General features: G+C 43.5%; 2 protein-coding genes across 9 annotated transcripts in view; both read left to right on the forward strand.

Annotated features, from left to right (window-relative positions):
• Positions 1-21907, forward strand: part of LOC135112362 (protein disabled-like) — a 55880-nt gene extending 33973 nt beyond the window's left edge. For 5 of the 8 annotated variants that reach the window (XM_064026745.1, XM_064026746.1, XM_064026748.1 and 2 more), the window contains 5 exons: positions 2591-2820; positions 4295-4468; positions 8874-8954; positions 11660-11836; positions 14619-21907. In XM_064026745.1, coding sequence (XP_063882815.1) covers positions 2591-2820; positions 4295-4468; positions 8874-8954; positions 11660-11836; positions 14619-18779 — 4823 coding nt within the window. In that variant the 3' untranslated portion in view covers positions 18780-21907. The remainder of the gene's footprint in view (positions 1-2590; positions 2821-4294; positions 4469-8873; positions 8955-11659; positions 11837-14618) is intronic. The other 3 variants (XM_064026750.1, XM_064026751.1, XM_064026749.1) reach the window with 3 other exon arrangements.
• Positions 21908-23842: 1935 nt separating this feature from the next.
• LOC135112363 (uncharacterized) overlaps positions 23843-27500 on the forward strand; it is a 28833-nt gene continuing 25175 nt past the window's right edge. The window contains exons 1-2 of the mRNA XM_064026753.1: positions 23843-23980; positions 26046-26154. Coding sequence (XP_063882823.1) covers positions 23923-23980; positions 26046-26154 — 167 coding nt within the window. The 5' untranslated portion in view covers positions 23843-23922. The remainder of the gene's footprint in view (positions 23981-26045; positions 26155-27500) is intronic.

The raw sequence follows: 27500 nt of genomic DNA on the forward strand, positions 1-27500 counted from the left end.
GAGAGAGAGAGAGAGAGAGAGAGAGAGAGAGAGAGAGAGAGGTTGGTGGTGGTGATGGGAATAGATGGTAGATACTAATGGATGGATAGATAGATGGATAGTTGGATAGTTACATAGACAAATGGATAGTTGGATGGTGGACAGTTAGGTATGTAGGTAGATAGGTAGATAGATAGATACGTAAGTAGATAAATAGATAGATAAATAGATAATAGCAAAACACGTCATTAAATCATTATACAAAGGGAGTTAAATAATGGAGGTTCCTAGTGCCGTATTGTACACGTTACCATCATTGTTAGCATTAATTGTATTGTCGTGCCGTCTGAAGTGAAGCGGCGTAACCCGAGCCAGGCTTATCCCTCATTATGTGCTTGCCTCGTAACTGTGACGTGTGTGTGTGTGTGTGTGTGTGTGTGTGTGTGTGTTGAGTCATAGTAAGGAGATGTGTGGGTTACAATTGCGTGTTTTTTCAAGTGTTTTGGAGCGAAATTTATGTTAGAAGTATGGTGATTTTCTTTTTTTTTTTTTTTACTTCGTTTCATTTATTTATTCATTTATTTATTTTTCATTTATTTATTTATTTTTTTTTGGGTGGGGTGGGTATATGAAAAGAATGTGTGCAGTTTTTATTTATTTATTTATTTATTTATTTATTTATTTATTTATCTCATATTTTTATTTGCTTATTTATTTACGCGTATTATTGTTATTTGAGATCGTTTTTAAAGTTCATATTATGGCATTATGATTTCCAGATTTGAGTTGAAAAGAAATTACAACTTTGGAGAAATATTTGATAGGAAAGAAAAGTTTGACATTTTCAGCTTTTCACTCTCAAATTATTGCTGTTCATTATCATTTGCAAGGAAGCTTTTTTTTTCTTTTTTTTCTTTTTTTCTTTTTTTTCTAATTTTGAGATGAAGATGCAAGTATGGAGCATTATAATCTTCACAGGAGGAGTAAAGTTTGCCGTTTTCAATTTTTCTTTTTAAATCACCACCACCAAAGACAGTTATATCAAGGATAGAAAAACTCGGATTCTTATGTTCATGTCTGTATCTTGGAATTTGGAGTCTGAGAAAATGTATCAGTTTAGATGAGAGAAAGATGACAAACACAGATTTTTGTCTTTCTGTCTTTCTTGTCTTGGAATTACGAGTGTGAGGAAATGAGTAAGATAACTTTGATGAGAGAAGGAAGATAAGCATAGATTCTTGTCTTTCTGTCTTTCTTGTGTCTTGGAATTATGAGTGTGAGGAAATGAGTAAACTTTGATGAGAGAAGGAAGATAAACACAGATTCTTGTCTTTCTGTCTTTCTTGTGTCTTCGAATTATGAGTGTAAGGAAATGAGTAAAATAGCTTTGATGAGAGAAGGAAGATAAGCACAGATTCTTGTCTTTCTTGTGTCTTGGAATTATGAGTGTGAGGAAATTATTAAGATAACTTTGATGAGAGAAGGAAGATAAGCACAGATTCTTGTCTTTCTGTCTTTCTTGTGTCTTGGAATCATGAGTGTAAGGAAATGAGTAAGATAGCTTTGATGAGAGAAGATAAAACACAGATTCTTTTCTTTGCATCTTTACTTCATCTTTTATTATGGAGTTGGAGAAATGAGTAAAATTATTTGTTTGTTCATTTATTGATTTATTCATGTAAGAGTGGTTCTGACCCAGGACGACAAAAAGCTTGAAAAAAGGCCCCACTGAAGATACCAGCTCCTAAAGAGTATAATCTAAAAAGGATCACCCAAAAATATGATACGGAAAGCAGATATGAAGGCTTGCTTTTCATTACCTATGTATCTTAAAAGGTTATACACATTATGAGTCTCAGCCACTTATTGCAAATGTAGACAGTCACTTCCCTTATGTTCATCATTCTGTCTTCCTCCCTATACTGTCTTCAGATTTTCTTTGGTCCTTCCTCTGGTCTCCCAACTAGTACCTGTAACACACACAGTCTTCAGGTCTTCCTCAGCCTTCCCTCTGGTCTCCCAACTAGTACCTCTAACATACAGTCTTTAGGTCTTCCTCAGTCTTCCCTCTGGTCTCCCAACTAGTACCTCTAACACATATAGTCTTCAGGCCTTCCTCAGTCCTCCCAATGGTCTCCTTTCATCAGATGGTGTTCTTTCTAATGCTATTGTTAATCCAAGCCAGCTAGTTAGTCAAGCTACAATCTACGAGGGAGTTATGAAGTCATAATGCATCATAAATGAGGTGTAAAGTTATAGTGCAGGTGTTGGGAGTTTGTTTAGATTAGTTTGCCTGTTGTAACTAATTAGTAGAGTTCATGCAGGTGTGGCTTCAGTGTGTTATCTGTGGTGTTCAAGATACATTTCTCTGCTTCTCTACAAAAACAGCAAAGTGAAAATATGGATACAATAAATATGCTGTTGAATGTTACTGGAAGTTTGGCATTATACTGTTAGAGAGAGAGAGAGAGAGAGAGAGAGAGAGAGAGAGAGAGAGAGAGAGAGAGAGAGTACCTTAAATATTAACACACCTTCAGTTGTCACTTTCACTCCCTCCTCACCCTCACTTACCACCACCACCACCACCACCCTCACCATCCCTTCCTTGCAGAGCGGCAGAGTGGGGTGGAGAAGAATGACCCGCAGAGGTTTGTGGAGGGCCTCAGCTTCAAGGGCAAGCTGATCGGCGTGCTGGAGGTGTCCGAGGCACGGGGAGACAGGATGTGTCAGGAGGCCCTTGCTGAGCTCAAGATGGCCGTGCGAGCTGCTGGGGAACACAAGCAGAGGATAATCATCAACGTGGCCATGGACGGGATCAGGCTCAGGGACGAGAGATCCAGTGTGAGTAGGAGGTTGTGTTGGTTTGTTAGATTTTTTATTTATTTATTTATTTTTTTATTTATTCTTTTTATTTATGTATTAATTTATTATTTTTCCTCATATGTTTATGTGTGTGTGTGTGTGTGTGTGTGTGTGTGTGTGTGTGTGTGTGTGTGTGTGTGTTTGAGGTGTTGGGCTGGTGGTGTGTGTTTAGGGTTTTATATGTTGTGTGCAAGGTGCTGGGGTTGTGTAGTTTTTACTTTTATTTTTGTTCTGGTCTTTTGAATATTTTTATGGTGTAGAAAAAGACAAAATTAATCTCCTATTCTTTTAGTGCTCAGAATGTTAACAGTACACAGTCATGCTAGTGGAATAGTTAAGAAAGAACTGCCTTATTCAAGTACGCACATGTAGGACTTTCACCTTTGCATGCAACTCAACAATGAACTGTATGAATTAAGAAGAAACGACTTCTGTTGTCTCTATTTTTGGCCCTGGGGAGAGGAAAGCTTGGTCAGTGAGGGTCTGTCATCCTCCCCTATAGAGGTACAATTATAGTTAGAATTACAGAAACATGTCACATCTTTTTTGTTCTGTATCTTTTCCTGCAATTTTCATATTAACCCTTTCATTGCAGTACAGATATATTCCTAAATTCACCCATGACTTTTATATGGTTACTTACATGCTGCAGTCTCCTAAATTGTTAAATGGCCTAGAAAAGACTAAATTAACCCATCTACTCCCTTTTCTTTTCTTTCTGTACCAATGCATACAATTTTTACAGTGCTCTTATGGAAAACAAGGGAAGATTATAACAGTGAAGGGGTTAACACTGTATTCACTCATGCAGGGGTGGTCAGTGAGGGCCTGTCAGCTTCCCCTATAGAGATACAATCATGGTTAGAATTAGTAACATGCAACATTTATTTTCATTCTCTGTCTTGTCCAGCAATCTTAATATTAATTAACTCAGTAATCACTCAAGCAGGGGCAGTCAGTGAGGGTTTGTTGCTTTCCCCTCTATATACAGTCATGGTTAGAATTAGATTAACATGCCAGTTGCACTTTTGTTCTGTGCTTGTTACAATGTGAGGTGGATTAATTCAGCTTGTTATTGTATGTTGGTTCTAATCACTATCATTCAAGTAGCTTTCCATCACTCGAATAATTTTCTGATACGGTATATGGCATGTATTTATTTCCTTACTTATTTTTACATGTCTAGGAATCAAGCCAAGGAGACAAAAGATAAGGAGAAAGTTCATTCATGCTGCTTTCCAAAAAAGATAGAAGAGGTAGAAGAGGCTCTAAAAATGTATACATCTAAAACTTTCTCACTCATGCTGTCTAGGAAGTTCTAAAATATTGTACATCTAAAACTTGGTCACTCCTGTTTCCCTTACATCCTCATTGCTTGAATATCCACGGACTGAACCCCATCACTGTGCCACTTTGAGTCAGGCCAGCCAGTGAACCAGTGTGTGCATTGCAGGACTGCCTCTATCACCACCCGGTCCACAAGATTTCCTTCATGGCCCAGGACATGACGGACACTCGGGCCTTTGGTTACATCTTTGGCTCCCCAGACTCAGGCCACAAGTTCTTTGGCATCAAGAGCGAGAAGGCGGCCAGCCAGGTGGTGATTGCCATGCGCGATCTGTTCCAGGTGAGGCATGCATGGATGAATTATCTGTGTATTGTTCTTTAATTCCTTTTTTTTTTTTTCAGTCATGCAGTCAATTGCGTTTGATTTTCTTCTGTTTTTTGTGAGTTGTGTTTGATTTCCTTCAGTGTTTTAAGTTGTGTTTCATTTCCTTCAGTGTCTGGTTATTTTCCACACAGAACATCCTGGCAGTGTTTTTGTTTCATTGGCTGGACAGTCAGAGCTCCCCAGCAGCCACTTGGATCTTGGTTACTTGAGATTCTGGGCCTTGACTGTCCTGCCACATTATTTTTCCCTCCTGTAACTTGTATGGAGTTTAGGGTAAAGGGTGAGAAGGACAGACCACCTCTTGAGCATGAAGGGAAATGGAAAGCAGATAAACTTACCATGGTCTTGATGATTCCTAATGATTCCGGCCTGTGACTGTTCTGCCACAACATTACCTTTCCCTGTAACTTGTGAGGAATTCAGGGTGAAGGGATAAGAAGGACAAACAACCACTTGAGCATGAAATGGAAAACAGATAAGACAGATGAGCTAACTATGGTCTTATGAATGTGGATCTTGACTGTCCTGCCACAACATTATCTTTCCTGTAACTTGTTTGAAATGGAAAGCAGATAAACTATTGACCATGATAAATTACACTGAAGGCTGGCTTTTGAAACACTCCTGTCATGGTGTTGGTAGATGACAGGTGACTGAGTGAGGATGGCTTGCATGTGAGAGGGATGAGCACCCACTTGGCCTCTGCTGTGCACCTCCAAGCAGCATGCACAACACCCTGATTGGAAACTGCTTTGTGTCGTCACTACAGCCCATATTCTGAAACACTTCGGCGCCACACCTCCACTACTTTCAGAAGGCTCTAATTGAAGTGGCAAGAATTTTTAAGGTTGTTTTTGTGATTCTAGTGACAGATTAACAATATTTCTACCATTATTCACTGGAGAAACACCCTTGAAAACCTGGCTGGTCATCTCTGTAGCCTTGGAAAGATAGTTGTGGTGAGAGACCAAAGTGTTTCTGAAATTCGGCCCTGTGTTGTCAGGTATGAGGTAGTGGTGGTGGTGGTGGTGGTGGTGGTGGTGGTGGTGGCGATGGTGGCATTTTATCCTGGCACCAGTGAAGCATAATGAAAAATGCTTCCTTTGTATATTTGCTTTGGTGTTTTGTGGCGGTTGTACTTGTGAGGTGGTGGTGGTGATGGCGGTGGTGGTGGTGGTGGTGGTGGCGGTGGCATTTTAACCAGGCAGCAGTATTACGGTTAGCTGATGGTGGGGTTACTGTTTTCTAGGCTTTAATCCCCTTTTTAATGTATCAGGGAGACCAATGAAGGGCAAGAAAATGGATTGAAGAGCTGCTTCACTGCTCACAAAAATAAGCAAGAGTAGAGGAACCAGGTATTTTTTTTCTTTCATATATCAGAGGAACCAACAAAGGATTAAAAAAAATTAAATGAAAATAAAAAAAATCTTTACTCCATATCACTCCCCAAAAATTTATCAGTAGAACAATAAAACAGGTTGCAAATTTAGTAGGTATAAGAACATAAGGACATAAGGGAAGCTGCAGAAAGCAAGTCAGGTCTACACATGGCAATCCCTGTTTAATACGTACATGTCTGCGAGTTTAATCACCTGTCATCCCTATCCATAAATTCGTCTAATCTTTTAATACTTCCTTTTGATTACTGAGTCTCTTTCATTCATCTACCACTCTGAGAACAAATGTCTCCCTATCTTTTTTTAACCAAACTCTATCAGGCTCTACACTTAAACCTGATTACCAAGTCTGTTCCAGTCATCTACTACTCTGTTTAAGTAACAATTTCTTTCCATCTTTTTAAATCTTACTTTCTACTTGAGCCTGTTACTTCTCCCATCCTGAGTACCAACCATGACCAGAAGTAGAGTAACCTGCTGTACACACTTACACTTTTCCCTCAGTCATAAGCCCCCAGAGGCGCTGACAGTCTCCTGGTAACTGATAGGTTCCAAGCAGATCATAGGACTTAAGACTATTCTGAAACACTTCTGGCTACATCTCCACAACTTTCAAAAGGCTCTGGATGAAGTGACATGAGTTTTTAAGGGTGTTTTTTATGATTTTAGTGACAGATGAAGATTTTTACACTATTAACTGGAGAAACACTGTTGAGAATCTGACTAGTCATCTCTGTGTCCTTGAAAAAAATAGTTATGGTGAGAGAATGAAGCATTTCTGAATATGGGAGGGACTTAAACCTAAGGGAAAATACCAGACAGTGGAATATTCCAGTGTGGAATATTACTCAACCACTGACCAGGATGAGAACTTGCCACACTGAAAAGGTTACTATTGTGTTTTTTTGGGTTGAGTATGACTTACCACACCAAATGAAAAAGTGACGTCTGCAAGTGAAATTTGTGCTTTGTTGAAGTGATTGATGGAAGTGACTGTAGTGGAATACCAGTATGAAGATACTTTAGGTGGGGCAGGCATGGGAACTCACTATCTGGCAGTGCTGTCACTTTATCCCCAGCCAGGGAGCGTGAAGTCCTTGAGGGTTACCTGGCAACCTTGACTGTAGACATGACAAAGCAGCACAGTGTTGTCAAGTGTTGTGAGTTCATTTCCACACAAATTATTGTTACTGTCCTAAAATTTGATATGTATACAACATTACATAGCCTTGTCTTACCATATACATATATTTGAAGATTATTTTGAATACTAAATAACCTATATATAAGATACTGTAGTCCTGGTCGGGGTGGAAGTGACGACATGTTGGGTTGGGAATTCCCACACCTGCCCCACCACCTAAGTGTCTTCATATTTGCATCCCACTCTGGCTGTGGTGATGAGTTTGTGATGTGTGTGACTAACCTGAGGTGTATTGCTGGATTGAGCAGGTGTAGGTTGTGGTGAAATGTATCTTAGTTGAAGTAGCATGTGTGACTGGATTTATTTGAACACTGACTTTTTTTCTTTCTTTTTTTATGTATGTATGTACAGTATTATTAACAGAGATTACCAAAACACCTTGTAACTTCATTGTACTATTGTCTGCTATTGTTCTGTGCTGTCTTTTTTCATCCAGATTAGAAAGTTTGTGCCTCTCCCAAACTCTGAAAACTTGATGTCTCTCTCTATTCAGTATTAACATTTTATGGAGGTTTCAACAATGGAATTTTAATGTAACATATTTTGAAAACATATTGTACCTACATAACATAACAAGAATAAATATTGTGTCATTCTCATTTCACTATCATTCTAAACACACACACACACACACACACACACACTGGTGATGTTTATGTTAGAAATATTTGAGTCATTTAGATCTGATAACTATTTTCTATATATAGTTCTCCTAAATCCTGTTTATCGGAAGCCAGACACAGTCATCCCACAACGAGACTTGTTGTGTTTCCTTTAGAAGGCTACTGGATCCTGTGTGTGGGTGATAAGTAACCTTCATGCTTGTGTCTTAGGACTGAGGGCACCGTAGATAATTTCTCTGCAACATTAACACCAGTCTGATCATTTATAGAATTGTCTGTGTGCTTTCTGTACTAATATCCTGGAGACACCGTATGTGGTAGGGGCTGTGCTGGTGAGAGGAAAGACAGATGAGGCAGAAATGTACTTTATTATTCTCCATGTTTTGAATGTAGTCTTTAGATACTGGAAACAGAAAACTTTTATTTTCTAATGCTTCTATTGTTATTTTCTTTAGAAATTGGGAACAAAAGTGTATTTTATTCTCTAATGTTTCAGTTATTCTTTTCTTCTGAAATTGGAAATAGAAGTGTATTTTATTCTTCAAAATCTGAGGTGTTGACTTCTCAAACCTTCCTCTGAGAGTGGATGAGGCACGAGCTGAAATGATAGAGATGTGAGTACATTCACCCCAAGAAATAATGTCACAGAATCCTGTGAATTCATGTCCATAAATTGAATATGAATTAACACATGGATTAATAAATTGCTTTATTTGAACAGCTTCAGAAACTCCAAGAAGAAATATGAATATAATAAATGGAAGAAGATAATGCTCGATACTTGAGAATCAAGTATACTTATCCCAAGAAATGATGAATTCATGTCTCTAATTTGTTAGAAATTCCAAGAAAAACTGTGACTAATAAACGGAAGATCATAGTTTTTTATCTGAAACATTTTGTAGAATATAATATCACTACTTCATACAACTGTACCTCTGCTTCATACCACATTGCCTCTCACCACTCACTCCACCCCACTCCCACTCTCACCTACACAATATGTGGCAATGTAACACAGAAGAACCACACACCTTACTAGAAGAAGCACACATCTTACTGTACCTGCTAAGTGTTGCCTAGAAGATAGTGCAAGAGTTGGCGTTCCTACAGTGGGGGTGTTTTGTGCCCTGCAGGTTGTGTATGAGCTGAAGAAGAAGGAGATAGAGAAGGCCAGATCACAGCTGGAGGAAGGCAGAGAAAAAGGAGAGTTCAAGGCAAGTGACAGTGCAGGTTGTTGTGTCCTGTTTTGCAAGCCCAGGTGTTGCTCATGTGTGTGTGTGTGTTCACTGTACTCTGGAACTTTCTTACTGTGGCCACTGAGCTGCACTGGTATGTGTATGTAGCCTCTGTAGTGTTTGAAGTGGGGCAACGTCACTCCCCTGCTGTGTTGTGTTTGGATTGGTACTGTGGATGCGTCTTGGTTTGTGACATGGAACCATATTCTGAAACACTTCTGCACTGCATCACCACAACTTTCAAAAGGCTCTAGTTGAAGTGACGTGGGTTTTTAAGGGTGTTTGTATGGTTCTAGTGACGGATTAATAAAATTTACATTATTAACAGGAGAAACACTCTTAAAAACCCAGCTAATAATCTTTGTGGCCTTTGAAAATAGTTATGGTGAGAAAGCAAAGTGTTTCAGAATATAGGCCTTACTGTGACTTACTACTAATGTTAGGGAATGTCTCTTCAGTGTTGTGAGGACCCAAGACTTAGAGGTCAGTCTGTGTTTGCCATTTCTGAGGCATCTGTAAATATGTAAACAGACTAATTCACACCCGTATGTACTTAGGCATCCACTTCACTAGTCCCTCTGCCAATCAGTGTTGCAATGGATGTATTTCTTTATAGGAGGATTGACATGATTGGCTTTGGTGTTTTCATCTATCAATCTATCTATATACCAGGCTGGCAGTCCTGCACCAGGTGGACCAGACAAGCACCACACACTCATACACACAGCATTTCCACTCTTAGGCCTGTCAGGCTCTGGTGGAAGGGGACAGTCTTGTGCACAACCGTAATGCACCCCAGGAGCTTAGGCAGTTAATTGTATACTGTTCTGCAACATGTTAACATATCTGAGATTATTTGAGTAAACAGTTTAGTATATGTATATTTTTTTTTTTCATAGCTACTGAATTCAAAACAATATCCATACCTTCAGTTATCATCATTATCAAAATCATTTCAGTTAACATCCTTATATGAATCTCTCCCACTTGCCTTCACTGGTGTCGTAGATAACCTTGAAATATTCCTTGATTAGGTGAATCCTGCTGAGATGTAAGTATGAGGGATCTTTGAGGAGCATGTGTGTGTGTCTTGTGGAGGGAACGTGGGTGTTAAGGAGTCAAGCTTCTTAGTCTGACCACCAGTGGCTTGCTGACTGCTGTCTTGGTGTTTGATTGGGTTTTGGTGGAATTGCTTGGCTTGTTATACTTAAGTTGCATGGAAAAGATAATACTCTAGATCTTTTCCTCTCTGAATGAGTTACTTGACACAAGATTACAATTTCCCTAAGCAGTTATGTCACATTCTACAAGATGTCTCAGATAGGAAAATAAGCGTAAAAAAAGTATATTCATATCATTAGTTTATATATTTATTTATAGTCACTCTTTTCCAAAAAATATGTTATATTCTACAAGGTGTCTCAGATAGGAAAATAAGTATAAAAAAAACTACATTCACATCATTAGTTTGTATTTTATTTTATATTCACTTTCTGTTTGATAAGATGAACCAGAGTTTGTGACATGACTGCCGTGGTGACCTGTGCCATGCCCCCGTCTGCTCCTCTTTGTTGGCTGTGCATGAGGTGCTGTGGAGATGAATTGCTTCTTTTCTTTTGGCAGTCTGTGTGGAAAAAAGACATTTGGGTGTTCATTATGACCTGAGTTGTATGATGTATATATTTGCTGTGTTTTACTTCAGACTTTTTATGTCAAAGCTGTGATGCAATATTGAGTTTGTAGTTGTATTTTATCATTTATTTTTAAGTCTCTGGCTGCTAATGACAATATGGCATTTCTTGCTTTGTTTGATTGACAGAATATTTCACTGATCAAAAATAATAAGTTTAAGCATTAAATATTTGAACTGTGCACTCCATTACTTAGTTTCATTGCTAATTACAATATAACACTTGTTTACGTGTTTGAGTGATCATTGACTTTCGTGGATCAAAAATATAATCACAAATACAGGCACTCAATATTTGGACTATCTGTGGTGTCAACATTATATCCCAACTCTGCACCATACTGTTTTGTTCAGCTTGAGATGTCACAGCAGTCAGAGGAACAAGACTACATATTATTTTTATTTTTGCCTGTGTAGTGCAGCATTGTGGCCTCTGTGGCTACAGCAGTGTGTCCTGTGGTGGTGGTTACTGATGTACTGAAGTGTGTTTACATGTTAGTGTTTGTCACAAACTTTGCCTCCTCATGAACTAATGTTAATCTTAATCTGTCCAGTGTGCTCTTAGCTCCTCCAGTAATGGCCTTCTTTCTCTCTTCCCAAGGTGTAGGTATATTCATGTAGGTATTGACAAGTAACTTTGGCATATTATGAACAAAAAATCTCTTAAAAGTACTAAGTCTTTTATCAATCAGTTCAGTGCAGTAGTAACTCCTCCAGGGACAACCTTCTTCCTGTCTTCTTCAGGTGTATGTATTCATGTAGGCATTAGCTGGTAACTTTGTCTTTTGAACAAAGAATCTGTGTGTCTTCATTACTCTGATATGTGCACCAACCTTCTCCTCTAACTGTATCATCCTCCATTTCCTCCCCAAGAGCATCATTGATCAGTAACCTTGGCCCATCATGAACAAAGGGACTGGTGTGCCTGAGTCTCTCCTGAGGTGCTGAGTGCTGCAGCATCATTCATTAACAGCCTCCTTCCTCTGCCCCACAGGAGTCGTCGCTGAGTGGGCTGTTCGGCACCAATGGTGACAGTGGAATAGTGAGTGCCAGTCTGACAAGTGGGGCCGGGGGGGCTATTGCAGACTTACTAGACCTTCAAAGTGAACTGAGCTCCCTTCAGAAGGGGCTCTCAGAACTCAGCCAGCAGCGAGCTCAGCAGAACCAGAAGGTATTACTGGTGTGGCATCGCTGCATAGGCATGGTAGATGGCAGTCACCTCGCTGCACCCACTGACTGTATATCCCTTGACCCGCCCTGCCGCCACTCACCACACGCTCCGGGGCCATGCTGGGATGGTGCATGTTACATGTCTCATGCAACTCACTTACCAAGCTTTGTAGGGCACCGGAATCCTCACCTTAGGTTGACCATAGACAGACTCACCCTTAGCAGCGACCATCCAGACCACACAGGGAACAAGAGAGGCTGTAGTGGAACTGTGCTGAACCTGCAGGCTCATTATCGTCACCATTATCATCACTATATTAGAGTACAGCCTTGGCGATTTCTTTTACAATACACATTAATGCTCAGACCAGAACACATTTTACTTTATAATCTCTGCTGCTGTTCAAAGTTATACAAATTTTGTCTTGCTTCATTGCTGTCATGCATAATGGGACACTGGATTATCAGACACCTTCACTTATTCATATATTCACCAACACTAATAGGAAGTGTCACAAGAGAGTGTTGGCTGGCAGGCTTGTGTACTTAGTGGAGATGTCCTCAGGTTTTATCCCCACCACCACATCTCTTAGTAAAGTGAGTGAGGAAACATGGAGGGCAGCAGAGTCAGTGAATGGCTGGGAGAGTGAGAAACGGAAACGTTGCAAGCAAGAAATTTAACATGTAGTAACTTAAAATAGACGTTTATAAATCAGAATGGCCGAGGTGAGTTTTAGGGGTTTTCAAGCCATGAATCAAGAACTTATTAATGATGTAATTGATAACATATATACCTGCATTATTTCAGTGTTATAAATTGAATGAATGAAACAAATAAGTATTTTAAAGCTGTGAATTAAAAAACTTCCCAGTGATATAGTTGATAACATACGCACCTTCATTATTTCACAGACATAATCTACCTACAGCAATATCTCTATCTTAATAAACCAACCTAGATCATTTACTATATAGCTAACTCAGAGACATGGGATATAACCTGTATTTCTGCTTGTCATAGAAGGGAAGTAGGAGGACCAGAGTGAGGGGACTGGGGGCTCTTTCTTTGGTATGTTTTGATAAGACTGTGTAGAAAGTGAGAGATGGTTCAGTTCTAAGAGGGACAGAGAGGACATGGGAGCCTTCCTCTGTATGTTTGTGTGGTGAAACTTGGTGTGGAGGATGAGAGATGATCAGTTTTTGCATCCTTGTATAGATTCCTTGTAGTTTCTGAGCTGTGAGGTGGGTGTCAGTCACTAGTGTATGAATAGTGATAGATTGTATGGCCTCGGTGATCTTGCAGTGTTAATGTTAATGACTCATCAGGTTATAATTTGTCAGGATACATTTATTTAGCCTCAGTTATTCACAATAAACACCCATTACCAACATTCACCCTCCATTCATCCTTCACTCATCCTCATTTATTCAGGATGAATACTCCCTGCCAGCATTTACCTTCCATTCATCCTCAGTAACTCATTATAAACTCCCTGGCAACATTCACCCTACATTCATGCGTATTTATTCAGGATATGAATTCCCTGCCAACATTCACCCTTCATTCACCCTTAGTTATTCAGGATACACATTACTAGCCATCATTCACCCTGCATTCATTCGTATGTATTCAGGATACCCACACACTCCCTGCCAACAGTCATCCTCACCCTTACTTGCTTTCTGCTCTGCATCAAACCAAGGCCAGGTGGAGGGAGGTCACTGAGGGAACGCCACTCCATTCTGCCTTTCCCTTTCCTTTCCCTTCTGTTCAACTGTGAGGGAATCAGTTACTGGTAGCTGCATATGACATAGACACCCACAAGTCACCTTAGAAGCAAGTACAGTGAGCTGAGGGGAATCTATTCAGTGTAATGCTTCACCATATACACTTGCACAGTTCATGTCCTGAGAATGGCCAAGTGTGTGGTTGTGTGTCTGTCTCATGTGATGTAGAGATAAGGATGTGGTGTCCCAGGAGGGTAGGATAGTGTTGGTGGGCACTGTAGGCGTTGCATCACCCAAGGGATATACAGCAGTAGTAAGGCAGCACCCACAGTGACTGTCCTGGCGTCTGTCTGGGCATGACCACCAACCCACTGGTTCCTCGGTAGCTGGATGAGGCTTATGTGCTTTAGACCTGTAAATTTAATCTTCTGCACTCATGCTTGTTGATCCATTGACTGATTAGGAGCTTCAGAAGGCAGTCCTCTTGGCCGTGTTTATTTAAGATGGGGTTTCACCTTAAGCCAGACACACTATGCACTAAGAACGATGCTATGCTCACATACCTTGTAGGATTTTTATTTATGTTCCTCTAAAGTTTGCTGGTGTTAGTATTTATCCTTTCCCATTGAAATTTTAACCACCGGAAAGATTATTTGGCTTTGTCATATTGTAATTTCCTATACATTAGATTTATGGAAAGTTTTATTTGCAAGTTGTTATGAATTTAGGTTTAATTTTTCAGATGTTTATTCTTGTGTATGACATTTCTAGATTAGTGAGTTTTGGTTCATAAAGAAGGATTTCTTAAGTCAAGCCAGCTGTGAATGTGACAAGTAACAAAATGTGTGATGAATCTCATGTCATGTACCTTTGCAGTTTGTCACAGTCTTATGAACTCACCAAATGCTGAAGGAGAAAGTATATCAGACTTGAGAAGTAAATGTGGAGTGAGAGGCAGAGGTAAAGGCTGCCCCATTCTTTTCATAATTAGCATAAAGGTTGACATAAAACATCATTCATCACTTAATTGTTTTTCTTCCTGTGACCATTTGCAGGAAGGTGAGAAGACTGATCCTTTTGGCGACTCCTTCAAGCCTCTGTTCCCTCCGGCTGACACCACTAAGCCCCGCATCACCGCCAGCACAGCCCCCACCCCTGCCCCGCTGGCCCCTCCCCCCGTGTCTGGCCGCACCAGACACGACTCCCATCACTCCCAGACCTCACAACAACAGGCTGGGGTCGCCGCAAGTGCCGACCACAAAGCCAGCCAAGATTTTGCCAAGTTCCCAGTGACTTTCCCCGACAGTGCATCTCCCCCACCCGCTCAAAGTGATGCCCCAAAGGTGTCCGAGGCCGGTGATAATCAGGACAGGTATGCAGCCTTCAAGGAGTTCAGGACTGCTCCCAGTGGCTCATTTAATAATATCAGTGACCCCAGTGTTGGCGAGGGGGAGGCAGCAGCAGGGGGTGATGGTGGGGCAGCGGCTCCCCATCAGACTGATGAGTTTGATGCCCAGTGGTACAAGGCGGACTTTGAGGACTCCGCTGCGTCCGGCAGGGAGCCACACTACGATGTCTTCACTGACCTTGACCCACTCGGCACCGGCAAGAACCGGCCGTACGTCGACAAGCGCGACTTCTTCAGCGACATGCGCAAGCCAGCAAGGCGAGTGCTGCGCGAGCTGGGGGACGGGGAAGCCTCCATCCCCTGCTCCCCCAAGACCCAGCCCGGCATCATTCCCCCGGAGGTGTCTGCCTTGGTGTCGTCCTCCTCACTGTATGCCACAACGCCACGCTCCATTGACATGATTGCCTCCAAGCGCTCCTCCTCAGCCAACATCACGCCGGTCCACAGCACCTCCATCACCTCCCACTCCTTCACTGAGTCCTTCAGCCCGCCAGACTCCTTTGGCCATGAGGACTTCCGTTTCCAGCAGACATCAGAGAAGGAGTTCTACGAAGCGTCACACTTCCCCTCCTCAGGCTTTGCAGACTTCCCGGCCTTTCCCAGCGACTCGCCCAAGAGCCAAAGGTCGGAGATGTCCAGCAGCATACCAGATGAGCCACCGCCCCCCCTGCCCTGTGGTCCCCTCACAGTGGCCCTCCCACCAGAGTCATTCCGGGACAGTCCCCCTCCCTTCTCTCCACCCCCTGTCCCACGGCCCACCAGCAGGAGGGCATCAGGGCCAGACTCCCCACAGCTCACTTACTCCCATCGTTCACCTGTGTCCCACACGCGCAGCAAGCTGTTCCTTGCTGCCACCACCTCTCAGAGCCCCAAGACTCTTCCCCGCAGCCACAAGTTCAAAAAACAGGGTAGCTTTGAAAATGAGTGGGAGATCGTGGACATGGAGCACCGGGGGTATGCCAGCGGGGACCTCACGCCACCCACCCCACCTGAGGTGCTGAGTGAGGGCGGCCTTAGCCCCCGGCCCCGGCCACGCTCCCACCTCTCCAAACAGCTAAGTGCCAGCTCTGCCACGCTGACCCTGCGCCCGCAGCAACGCGGACGCTTCAGCGAGGTGGAGCAATTCTCTTCCCCTGAACTGGAGAGCCGACCTTTCCCTGTGGACGACCTTAACCTGAGCTATGAGGAGGCCCCCAAGCCTCCCCCCAGGCCAGCCCACATTGAGCCTCCCCCCCTGCCTCCCAAGAGACAGCCTACCCATGTCACCCTCAGGCCTCCACCCCGCCCTCCCACCACGACAGATGCGCACTACAACTACATCAACGAGTACGACTCATCCCCTGAGGAGGGCAGCACTCCTCCCATCCCCATCCCTGCTAGGAAGTCCCGGTACTCCCATGCCACCTCTTCCCAGCCCGCCTTCATCCCCTGCAGGAGCACCAAGCCCACCCATCCTGACAACTTCCAGTTCCCCAAGCCAAGCGTCAGTCCCACCCACGAGGTGACCGGCGCCGTGCCTAAGACCTCCCGGGAGTCCACCCCCAGCAAGCTGTCCACTCCAGGCAAGTCGCCGAAGCTGATCCAGAAGCCTCCCTCCGTGGACCTGGCCAACACCAGCCTGGACCAGCTGGCAGCCACCCTGGATGTGCCAGTGGAGGAGCTGGCCAGGATGACAGTGGTGGAGCTGGCCGCCTGCCTGGCCCAGCAGCAGCTCAGGCACGGAGACAAAGACTCCAAGGCCTTTGAGGAAACCCAGACCATTAAAGGCCCTCCAGAGAAGCCCAGTCGGCGGTCCAGGGCGCCAAGCAGAGAACAAAGCAAGGAGAGGTTCCCCTTCAATGAGGATGAAATGTTTGCTGAGTTTGATGCCCAGTTTCCCAAGAGTCCAGTGGAACCACCCGAGTTCAGCATGGGAGGGCCAGTCACCCACGCCGTGGGTGCCCCCGTCAGTGAGGACCGCTATGCTGTCTTCCGGGAGCTGACTGTCGTCACTAAACAGAAGTCTGTGTTTGACGAAAACTTCCTGACGCCACAGAACTCAATGGAGGAGGAGGTCTCTGAGGTGTCCTCAGGCACCTTTAAGGCAAACTTTGACAATGACTTGCGCCATGACTCCTTGGAGCACAAGTCTTCCCTGAGTGATGATGGGGAGGCTGGGGAGCTGGAGAAGGACAAGGAGTGGCATCCCCCCAACCACGACCTGGAATGTGTCACAGTGTTCAGGAGTCCAGAGATCAGTGAGTACGACAACTTTGAGCCAACCTTTGATGCAAAGTTTGACGACGACTTCTCAGCAGCCACCATGAGCGAGAAGAGCCTCACCCCTGTCAACTCCCCCTCACACCTGCAGGAGCCCACCCCGCGGCCACCCCTGCAACACACCGATGCCCAGAAGTCTCCATTCACTGACGACTTCTCCACCCTGGGCCATGGCGCTGGCCCCTCCTCCACTCACTCCTCTGGCAGGAGAACCAGGCCAGAATCCGAGACTTCCTTTGCAAGCTTTGATGACAATTTTGTACCCTCAACCTCAGAAATGGACAAGTACTCCAGTTTCCAGGAAGTAACTAATGAAGAAACCTCACTGGACGGCTCCCTCAAGTCTCCCTTCACGGATCACTTCGCGGACCCCAAGAGGCTGGAGCCGGGTGATGACAACGGCTTTGGCTCAGGCTTTGACGATCCCTTCACCAGCGTGGAGCCCAAACAGCGCAGCTCCTCCAGGGGGAGCGCAGACACGCCTTCAAAGTTCCCTGTTGAGAGTTCCTTGCAGCCACCCACCGACACGCTGGGCAGCAAAAGGAAGAGCCCCTTCGATGATGATTTCACCAACCGTGGCGATCGCTACGAGGTGCTCAAGGAGGTGGAGAGTGAGCGGGAACCATCGCTGGAGGGTGAGGTGAGCCGCCTCACAAAGCAAGGCGATGCAAGGAGCTCCCCCTTTGATGACTCATGGCACGGCTCCCACAGAAACACTCCCTATGATGACCAGAAGTCCATCGGCTCCCTGCACTCCATTCATGAGGAACACAAGAATGTCGCTCATGAGTCGCCATTTGATGACGACTTCGGCCAGGACTCCCGCAAGGCTTCTGTGGACCACGGCCGCCTCTCCCGCTCTGGCTCAGAGCACCGCAAGTCTCCCTTTGGTGACAGCTTCACGCCGCCCACGTCCGCCAGGCCCCACCGCAGCAGGGGCCCCTCGCGCCTCAGTGTGGGGAGCGAGGGCAGTGACATCAGGCACTCCCCCTTTGATGACAACTTCAGCTCAATCATTGGAAGTGTTGCCGAGGAGGTCAACTTTGACAGTGCATTCGCCAGCTTCCCAGGAGAGGCCTCAGCAGCAGCAGCAGCAGCAGGGGAAGGAGAGGAGAGCGACCCATTCAGCGTGAAGCTCAGCACCACACAGACAGAGGCCAAAGGTGCAGAGGGAGAGTTCCAGTTTGCTGACTTTGAGAATGCCTTCCAGAAGGCAGAGGCAGAAGCAGCGGCAGCAGAGGCCCCATATTCAGGCAGTGTGTCCCAGCAGACTCCCGGCAGGTCCCCCGAGCTGGTGGAGGATGCCCTGGAGGATGTCTTCCCCGAGGACGAGCAGGAGTTCAAGATCACGGCTCGCTTCCCTTCCGTCACTCCCACTGACATGAAGAAGTCGGAGTCGGTGAACATCTTCCGCCGAAACAGCGATCCGTTCGCTGACGATTTCTTTGCCCCAGAAGGTCAGGGTGGTGAGACTGCGGCGGCAAAGGGGGAGGCCGACCCCTTCTGGGAGGAGCCGTTTGATAAGTTCAGTTTCCCCAAGGACCAGTGAGTCAGGCTTAGGGGACTGACTGGCCAGGGATGAGTGAGAGGTTGGGGGAGTTGAGTGATCTTGACAGAGTGAACAGTCATCAAAATAAGGTAATGTGGTGAGATGGGGAATGTGTCATATTGTCCTAAGTATCAAAATTTATGACTTGCATATGCATAGAGTATTTTTAATTGTATATCGATTTTATTTTATAATCTTCCCGAACAAAGCACTTGGCTGAGGAGAGCAGCCGTCGCGTACGTTGCTTAGCAGGTCTGATCATGTGTTTCCAGATTCTTGTATCAACACAAAGTCCTCACAAACTCTACAAGTAGGTTTTCGTGTTTAAGTTTTAGATGAAAATGTTTCATTTTATGCAGACAGTTAGCCAGGTGTTGGGAAAGTGCCTGAGAAACTACCGCCAGTCCTTGCTTCAGTTTGTCACTTCTTATTTCTCAGGTCTTATTGAGAGTGTTGTGTAACTCTCACTCAAAATCAACCACTCCTGCCTGTCCTGTCACCTGCTGTCAGCAATACATTTATATCTCCTTTGATTTGTGTGTGTTGCGTGTTAAATTGATGAGTTTGTGCATCGTTTGTTCAAACGTAACTTTTGTGTTGAGTCCAGTGTTGAGAGAGACCTAGACTGTGTTCCTGAGTGAGGACTTACACTAGTTTAAGTTGATTTCCTTCAGTGTAATGCATCGAGTCATTAGGTAAGAGTGGTGTCGTAGGACCGAAGAAGGAGAAGGATAGGAGGGGATCATGTGTAGCAAAGACCACAAGTACTCAGACCTCAGCCTTCTGTAGATGAGGAAGAAGAGGCACGTTCGTCTGTCTGTCTGTCTGTCTGTAGGCGGCACGGTGGCTGTCCAGAGACACTGCATGAGGGATGCTGTTCGTGTGTCGACTATCACTGGACAAGTTTCTTTGATGCGTAGTGTGTCTGCTGATATTACCAAGCTGTGATCGGGTGTCCTGTGTCGTCTGCTGGAGACTCTGGTCACTTTTCTGTGTTGACTGTAAAAAAAATGATATTACAGGTGATGAAAAGTGTCTAGAAATATTACCGCGTCACACCATCTTTTTTTTTTTTTTTTTTTCATGCATATTATTAGTGCAGGACCTTCCTCCCACCCCGCCCCGCCCTTCCCTCAGTGTTAATGGTAAACGTTTTACATATAGACTTGTTTATATTTTTACATGTGCACTCAGCCACTTTATACTGAAGGTTAAGAGTAGCAGTTAAGTCCCACATTCCGAGTCCCGTGTTGAGCTCTTGAGTCGGAACCAGCGGTGCCATGTTTGTGTATTTTGAGTCCAATCATCATCATATATCTTTGTAGAGGTAATCTTTACAGCTCAATAAATGATCTTGTACCACACACACACACACACACACACACACACACACACACACACACACACACACACACACACACACGAGGTAACTGGGCCTCTTTAAGTTCATACCCTCCTTTCTTTTTTCAACAGGATTCTACGATTAGTTGTTAAATGCTCATGTTTGCTTCAGAATCCCGTGTTACTCACAAAACGAGGGCCAAAGATTATGTTCGATACTAAGTAGAGTTATTGTAGCGGTTACTCATACGTGGTAATGATAACAGTGGACAGTCATAGGTAAGACAGTGGAAAAAAAGAAGTATTGTTATTATTATCTTTGTTAATATTATTATTCACTCCAGATCTTGATTATTGGCTACGTTTATTTATTCCTTAGCGAGTGTGTAGGTTTAGTTCAGTTTTCCCTTCCTTTTACTGTCTTGGAGGTAATTCAGTCTCTGGAAGTCTGTATTAAGGCTCACATTACCTTGTTTCAAGGTACACATAGTGTCACAATGTGTTTGGATTCATAGATCGGTTTTAGAATCGAAATTGGAAAAAAAAAAGACCGATTTTTAATTTTTATTTATTTATTTGTCTTTTTAGGGAATGTTGTGTCGTTTTGAATTGACTTGTATTATTAACCTGTCTCTTTTTATCTCGTATTTGTCTAAGAAGAAAAAAAAAAAACTTGCATGAGATTTTTATACCCTAGAAATCCTGCTGGGGTCGTGCTCTCAAATGTCTGGGTGTCCTGTCTCCACTATTTTCAGCAGGCTGCAATGGAAGGTATTGGGATTGTCCAGTGTGCTTTCATGATTCTAGTGATAGTTTAACAAGGACTGCATCATCAATGGGAAACACACTCGTGAGAACCTGACTTATCATCTCCGTGGCCTTCAAAAAGAGTCGTGGTAAGAGGGCACAGCGTTTCAGAGCACGGCTCCACTTTGTCTTAACGTGCGAGTATAGGTTGTGTAGGAAAGAATATTATTTTATTTTTCTTACCAGTGTTTTGTTATGCGTTCGTCGTTGATGTCTAATATTTTCCAGTCCCACCTGAACATGCGAGCCTCAAGGTACACACAGGTAATGTTGATGCAAAAGTGCAATCAATCATCGTTTATTCGAGCCGAGGACTCACTCACTGTTCGTTCACTAATTGCTGTGTTAATTCATTCAAGGTTTTACTGCAGTGTTATTAGCATCCTCGGAGAAAAAAAAACCAATGGTAAGATGTCTGCATTATTCATCACGGTGTTGTAATAATATTTGGCCAAAGCTTGTTTAGAATACTCGAGAACACAGGAGCAGCCTCAGCCGCCGCCACCGCCGCCGCCGCCGCCTCCCAGCAGCTCGGGGCCGCCAGGGACGCGTGGCTCTGCAATGCTGCAAAGATGCTTGTTTGTTTCCTTTATTTGAGCTATGCACGGTACATGTCCCGGCGCGCTGAGGCCGCGGGTGAGGACGTGCCGGAGTCAGTAGCAGCAGGATGGAGGGTAGTAGGCCAGCAGCAGCAGCAGCAGCATTCAAGCCGGCAGTGGTGAGTGCTGCCACGGTGCTGCAAGACGCTGCTCGCCCCACGCAGCACCACACCTCGGAACGTGAACTGCTCAGGCGCCACCACACCACGTACTCAGCACTTCAACAGACTCCTGCAGTAATGCATCCTGTAGTAGACGAGAAGATGGAGGAGGCGAAGTGCATTTTTATAAACTTGTCAGACGGAAAAAAAAATAATTTATTATATAGTTTCTGTACAAAATATTGTAACTCAAGTAATAGTAATAACAGTAACAAGTTGCCGAGTGCATTTATTTATCCTTCCTTACCTCACGTCTCTCCTCCCCTCTCCTGCATATCCCCTTCTTCCCTTTCTCCGCCCCTCCCCTCTTATGCATTACCTCCTCATCCCTCCCCTTTCCTGCATCTCCCCCTTCTCCGCCTCTCCCCCCTTCGCTGCGCCACGCCCACACCTGTATACCTGTCTGGCACGTGTTCCGAGGGCGCCACTCCCCCAAGGTTGTCTGGAGGAGGAAGGGACGAGACGGGAGCATGACACGCCTTGGCAACTGTTGCTCCTTTCCATATAGCCAGACGTTTGTCCTTTCTATTCATGCTCTTTTTTTTTTTTTATTTGTTTATGTATTTATCTATTTATTTATTTAATTACTTTTTAATTATACTCCTTTTTTTTAAGTTATTTACTTTATTTTGTTTTCGCGTCAGATTTTTTTAAAGATCTCTTTTTTTACTTTTTTTTTCTTTTTAATCTGCCTTTTTCATTTTATTTGATATATTTCCCATTTTATTTTTTCTAGTTTTCTATTTTTTTCTTTTCTTTTTATTCGAGTTATGTTCAGATTATTAATTTTACCTTCATTTTACCCTTTTTATGTAGTGTTATTTTAGTCCAGGTTTAACTTTATGCCGTGGTGGTGATGGATAAGTTAGTTGTGGTGGGTGGTGATGGTGGTGGTGGTGGTGAACGATGTAGTAGTAGTAGACGTTGGTGGTGATGGTGGTCGAGGTTGTGGTAGTGATAGTAGTGGTGATGGTGGTGATGGTAGTGAGGCAATGAAAAAGATGGGGGAGGTATTGTTATTGATTTCGGTGGTGATGGTGGTGGAGGGCGAATCATTACTGGTGAAGGAGGAAAAATCATTAGTTGTAGTGATGATTGTGGTCGAAGAGATAGTAGTGGTGGTGGTGCTGCTGGTGCTGCTGCTTTAGTATTAATCGAGATGGTGGTGGTAGTAGTAGTAGTAGTAGTAGTAGTAGTAGTAGTAGTAGTTAGGTCATTAGTGATAATGTTGGTGGTGGTAGAGGACAAATAATTGGTGGCGGTGATGGTGGTGGTGGTGGAAGGACGTGACAGGAGAGGCACAGTACAGGCAGGAGTGGAGGAGGGTGATAGCGAGCAGCGACCCAATATGAAGAAGAGCAAAACTGAAAAAAGAAGGAGGTGGTGGTGGTGGTGGTGGTGGTAATCAGATAGAAGAAAGGAAATCGGTGAAGAGAGAATCGCGTTGAGAGCAGAACAGAACAAAACAACAGGCCACTCTCCACTCCACCTGCGGGTCGCACAGTAATGTTTGGGTTTCATGTTTCACTGAGGCGCCGCGTTGAGTCACTGGCGTTTCCGCGGCAGGGCGGTTAGCTCTTCTCGCCGCAAACCCACAGGTGCCGCCACCGCGGCCTGCCTAGTAGGAGAGTCACGCTCTTTCATAAGCTCCCTGGCGCCGTAAGGTCTTTATTGTGGCACTTAATGGTGATTTTGTGGCGCTGATGATTTTGTTTGTGTTTTCTATATTCCTGTTTGCTTCTTGATCAATAAGCGTGTGTGTGTGTGTGTGTGTGTGTGTGTGTGTGTATGTGTGTGTGTGTGTAGTGAGTAGTGCCTATATAGAAAAGGATCTGATAGGCTCTAGTTAAGTTAGTCAAGCAGTTGAGTTTTATTTCATTAATTTATTCTTTCATTTTATTTTCTTCAATTTTCATTTATTTATTATCTACCATTCATCTGTAAGAGTCTAAAGTATTACAGAGTTCAGTCCTGACTCGCGGCAGTTCCTAGGCGGAAGAGGCAGCGTTCTCTCGTAACCCTAACCGGTGCCACAGGCTTCCCTGATGTGGCGCTGCAACTCAAGTGTCCGAACTCTCCCACCCTTGGAACTGTGAACAGATGTGTGTGTGTGTGTGTGTGTGTGTGTGTGTGTGTGCCGTGCTGGGAGAGTCTGGAGAAGACCCACCTGACGCCGCGTGGTGATAATAACATACCCGCCCTCGTCAAGTCGTCGTCAGCGAGTCACACTGAGCCATGTTCACGACGAGGTGGGCGGCGGCCGCGGCGTGTTGGGTCCTTCTGACGGCACGATGTGAGTGCTGGCGGGGCTGTGTAGTGTATAGTGGTGGTGGTCTGGGTGTATAGGTGTGTATGTGAGCTCTTTTTTCTATGGATTATTTTTTTCCCTCTTCGAATGTTTTTTTCTTCCTATGATTAATATTATTTCCATGTGTCCAATTTTCCTTATGAACATTTTCCCCTTGCACATTTTTCCTCTCCCCCTCCAGACATTTTTCCCTTCTTATTTGTTTAACCATTAGTGTAACCTAATCTAACTTGATCTAACCTCACGTAATCTAATCTAACCTAACCTTACCTAACTCCTAACCTGATCTAGCGCAACCTAACCTAAAAACTTAAAAGATAGTTGCGTTTAGTTTGGTTATCATAGCACAGTGCTTTCAAATATATAAAATTTTCAGGAGGAATATTCATCATCATCATCATCATCATCATCATCACATCATCATCACTGCAGTTACACAATCTCTTTACTGTTGTTCATTCTCCTCGTCTTCCTCCACACACCTTCTCCAGTTCCTCTTTAGTCTTTCCACTGCTCTCCTTCTTTCATAAAAACATAAGAAAACAAAGTAAGCTGCAAGAAGCCATCAGGCCTACACGTGGCACTTCCTGTAAAAAACATACCTGTCTACTTCTACCTATCATCCCCATCCATAAATCTGTCTAATTTTCTTTTAGAGCCCCTTATTGACTCAGCACTAGCAACCTGATTACTGAGTCCATCCCATTCATCCACCACTGTATTTGAGAACCAGTTTCTTCCTATTTTTATTTTACAATCTAATCTTATCAAGCTCGAACCTATTACTTCACCTATGATACTCCTTTAAGTACGAATATATTGTGGGTGGAAAATACTTAAGGGGAATGAATGACAGGAAGAAATATCCACTGGGATAATTTATAAACCATGTCCCTTTAATCTACAGTACCTCTTGCTGCTTGAAACCTTTATAAATTAATTGGATTCTAAGGGACGTAAGTAAAGGATGAGATGGTAAATTTTAAATATGTGGTAGTTATTAATGTTGGCATTAATTCTGAACACCATGAGTGAGTGAGTGAGTGATGATTGAGAGACCGAGTGAGTGGGTGGGTGAGTGAAATCTTAAACGCGTGGTAATATTGATGCTGATATTAGTAATGAACACCATCATGAATGAGTGAGTGAGTGAGTGAGTGAAATGCAGAACGTGTCATTACTGTCTTTTGAGTGTAACCTCGTGTGTTCTGAGAGAGAGAGAGAGAGAGAGAGAGAGAGAGAGAGAGAGAGAGAGAGAGAGAGAGAGAGAGAGAGAGAGAGAGAGAGAGAGAATGTGCTAGAGCGGCATATGTATAATTTACTTATTAACTCATTACTTTAATACCCAGGGCAACTTGCGTCACTTTACCTCCTGGGTCGCCTGTGCTGATTAATGGCGGCGTGACAAGTGAGAGAGTCGCCTGTGTCGTTGACTCGTTGGAGGAGCGTCTTTTTTTTTTATCCTTCATTTTTATTTTTTTTTAATGTAAGAGGCAGTGGCCAAGAGCATAAAAAATTGTATATATATATATATAAAAAAAAAAAAAGAGGCTCACGGAGATGCCAGTCTTCAAAGAAAATGCCCAATTATCCAGAGTTAGAGAAGTCTTGTCCTCTCAAAAGAATTCAAGTCATAGGAAGGGGGATATGCAGAAGCAGGCCGGGAGTTCTAGAGTTTACCAGTCTGTCTTTATTGTCCTCCTGTGTCGTTTAAATATTGTAGAGGACATACGAAGGATGATATAGGCAAAATCATCAGGGTCAGTAGTCAGGCCAGGATAAGAAATAATGGGTTCAAGTTTGATATATTTAAAAAAAAGAGATAGGAAGAAACTGGTCCTCGCGTAGAATGGTGGATGACTGGAAAAAGACTCATTAGTTCCATTATTAGTGTCAAGTTAATAGGGAGCTTTTAAAAGAAGATTTGACAAATATATGGATGAGGATGATTGGTGGAAATAGATAGAAGGCCTGACACGTGTACGCCTGATGACTTCTTGCAGCTTCCTGTATTTTCTGACGTTCTGATGTTCTTACGATGTGTTCCCAGGCCTTGGCGAGGCAGCGGGGGACGTGACATGGACAGCGCGGATCCTGCAGTTGGAACAGGCGGCGCCCTTCGTGTACGAGGAGGGACGGCGCTGTGACGCTGAGACGGGGTGAGTGAGTGACAGATGCAATTGGCTTAGGATAAGTTAGATTAGGTTAGGTTAGATCAGGTTAAAATAAGTTTGGTTAAGTTAGGGTAGGTAGGGTTATATGAAGTTAAATCATGTTACATTATGTTAGTTAGGTCAGATTAAGTTTGATTAGATTAAGTAAGGGTATGTGAGATTAGATTTAGGTTAGGTTTAAGTTTGATAAGATTAAGTTGGGTTGGGTTAAGTTAAGTTTGGTTATGTGAGGTTAAAGTAGGTTGCATTAGGTTAAGTTACATTACATAGCCAGTTTCAATGATAAATTGAAGAAGAAAAAAAAACACGATGGAATTCTTACTACGGAAGGAAATGAAAGAAGAGAAAAAACAAAGGACATAGAACAGTTAGAGAAGAAAGGGGGTAAAGAGGAAAGGAAGAAAAACAAGTATCAGGTTAAGGAAGATAAGAAAAAAATGTCTGGAGAAGAAAGAGATAACCACGATGGCACTTATATAACAAAGATCATATACCCAAACTTATTCTAGCACTTAAAACAACTGTACAATACTTTTCCCTACTCTTTATTTCTCAAGTTCACATCACAAACCACACACACACACACACACACACACACACACACTTCCATTCTGAGGAGCGGCGACGCGTGGCTACCCTCGCTGTGAACTCCCTCGGGTGAAGGAATAAATATACAAACTTATTCAAACATTTTAAAACAACCCTACTTTCCCTACGTCATTTTATCGCCAAGTGCACATCACACATCCCATACAGACCCATTCTGAGAGGCAGCGACTTGTGGTTAACTCGTGGCTACCCCTCAGTGCGGACTCCCTCGGCTGACTGACTGACTCCGAATAGCAAAAAACTGTGCTGATTCTGTATTTCTGAGAAGAGTGGAATCCTGCGTCTTAATGGGCGGCGTACGTGACCTGGGAGTAAGCGGTCAGAGGCGAGAGGCGGCGGTCATGACAGGCGGCGCGTATACCAAGAAGGCAGACCCAAAGACTGTGTAATAGTGTAGGAGGTGTATCTTTGAGGAGGACCAAAGTGAGGGAAGTGAGGAGCGAGAGTAACAGAGACATACACGTGAGGGGAGACAGATTTGTTTATTTATTGCTCTATAATTTCCAGGAACGTGTTGTGTAGTTTGCCACCAAGCAGATACGTAAAGTAAATACATCAGTAATAATAAATAAATAAATAGATAAAATAAATTAACAAATAAGATATAAATAAAAGTAAACAAATTAATAAGTAAATAAACATATGAATAAATCGAAAAGTAGTAAGTCTTTAAAGGAGGGTTTAGTTACGTGCTTTAGAGGTCTGAATACCAAATTATCAGG

Source organism: Scylla paramamosain, chromosome 23, assembly GCF_035594125.1.
Source record: "Scylla paramamosain isolate STU-SP2022 chromosome 23, ASM3559412v1, whole genome shotgun sequence".
NCBI classification, from domain to species: Eukaryota; Metazoa; Arthropoda; class Malacostraca; order Decapoda; family Portunidae; genus Scylla; species Scylla paramamosain.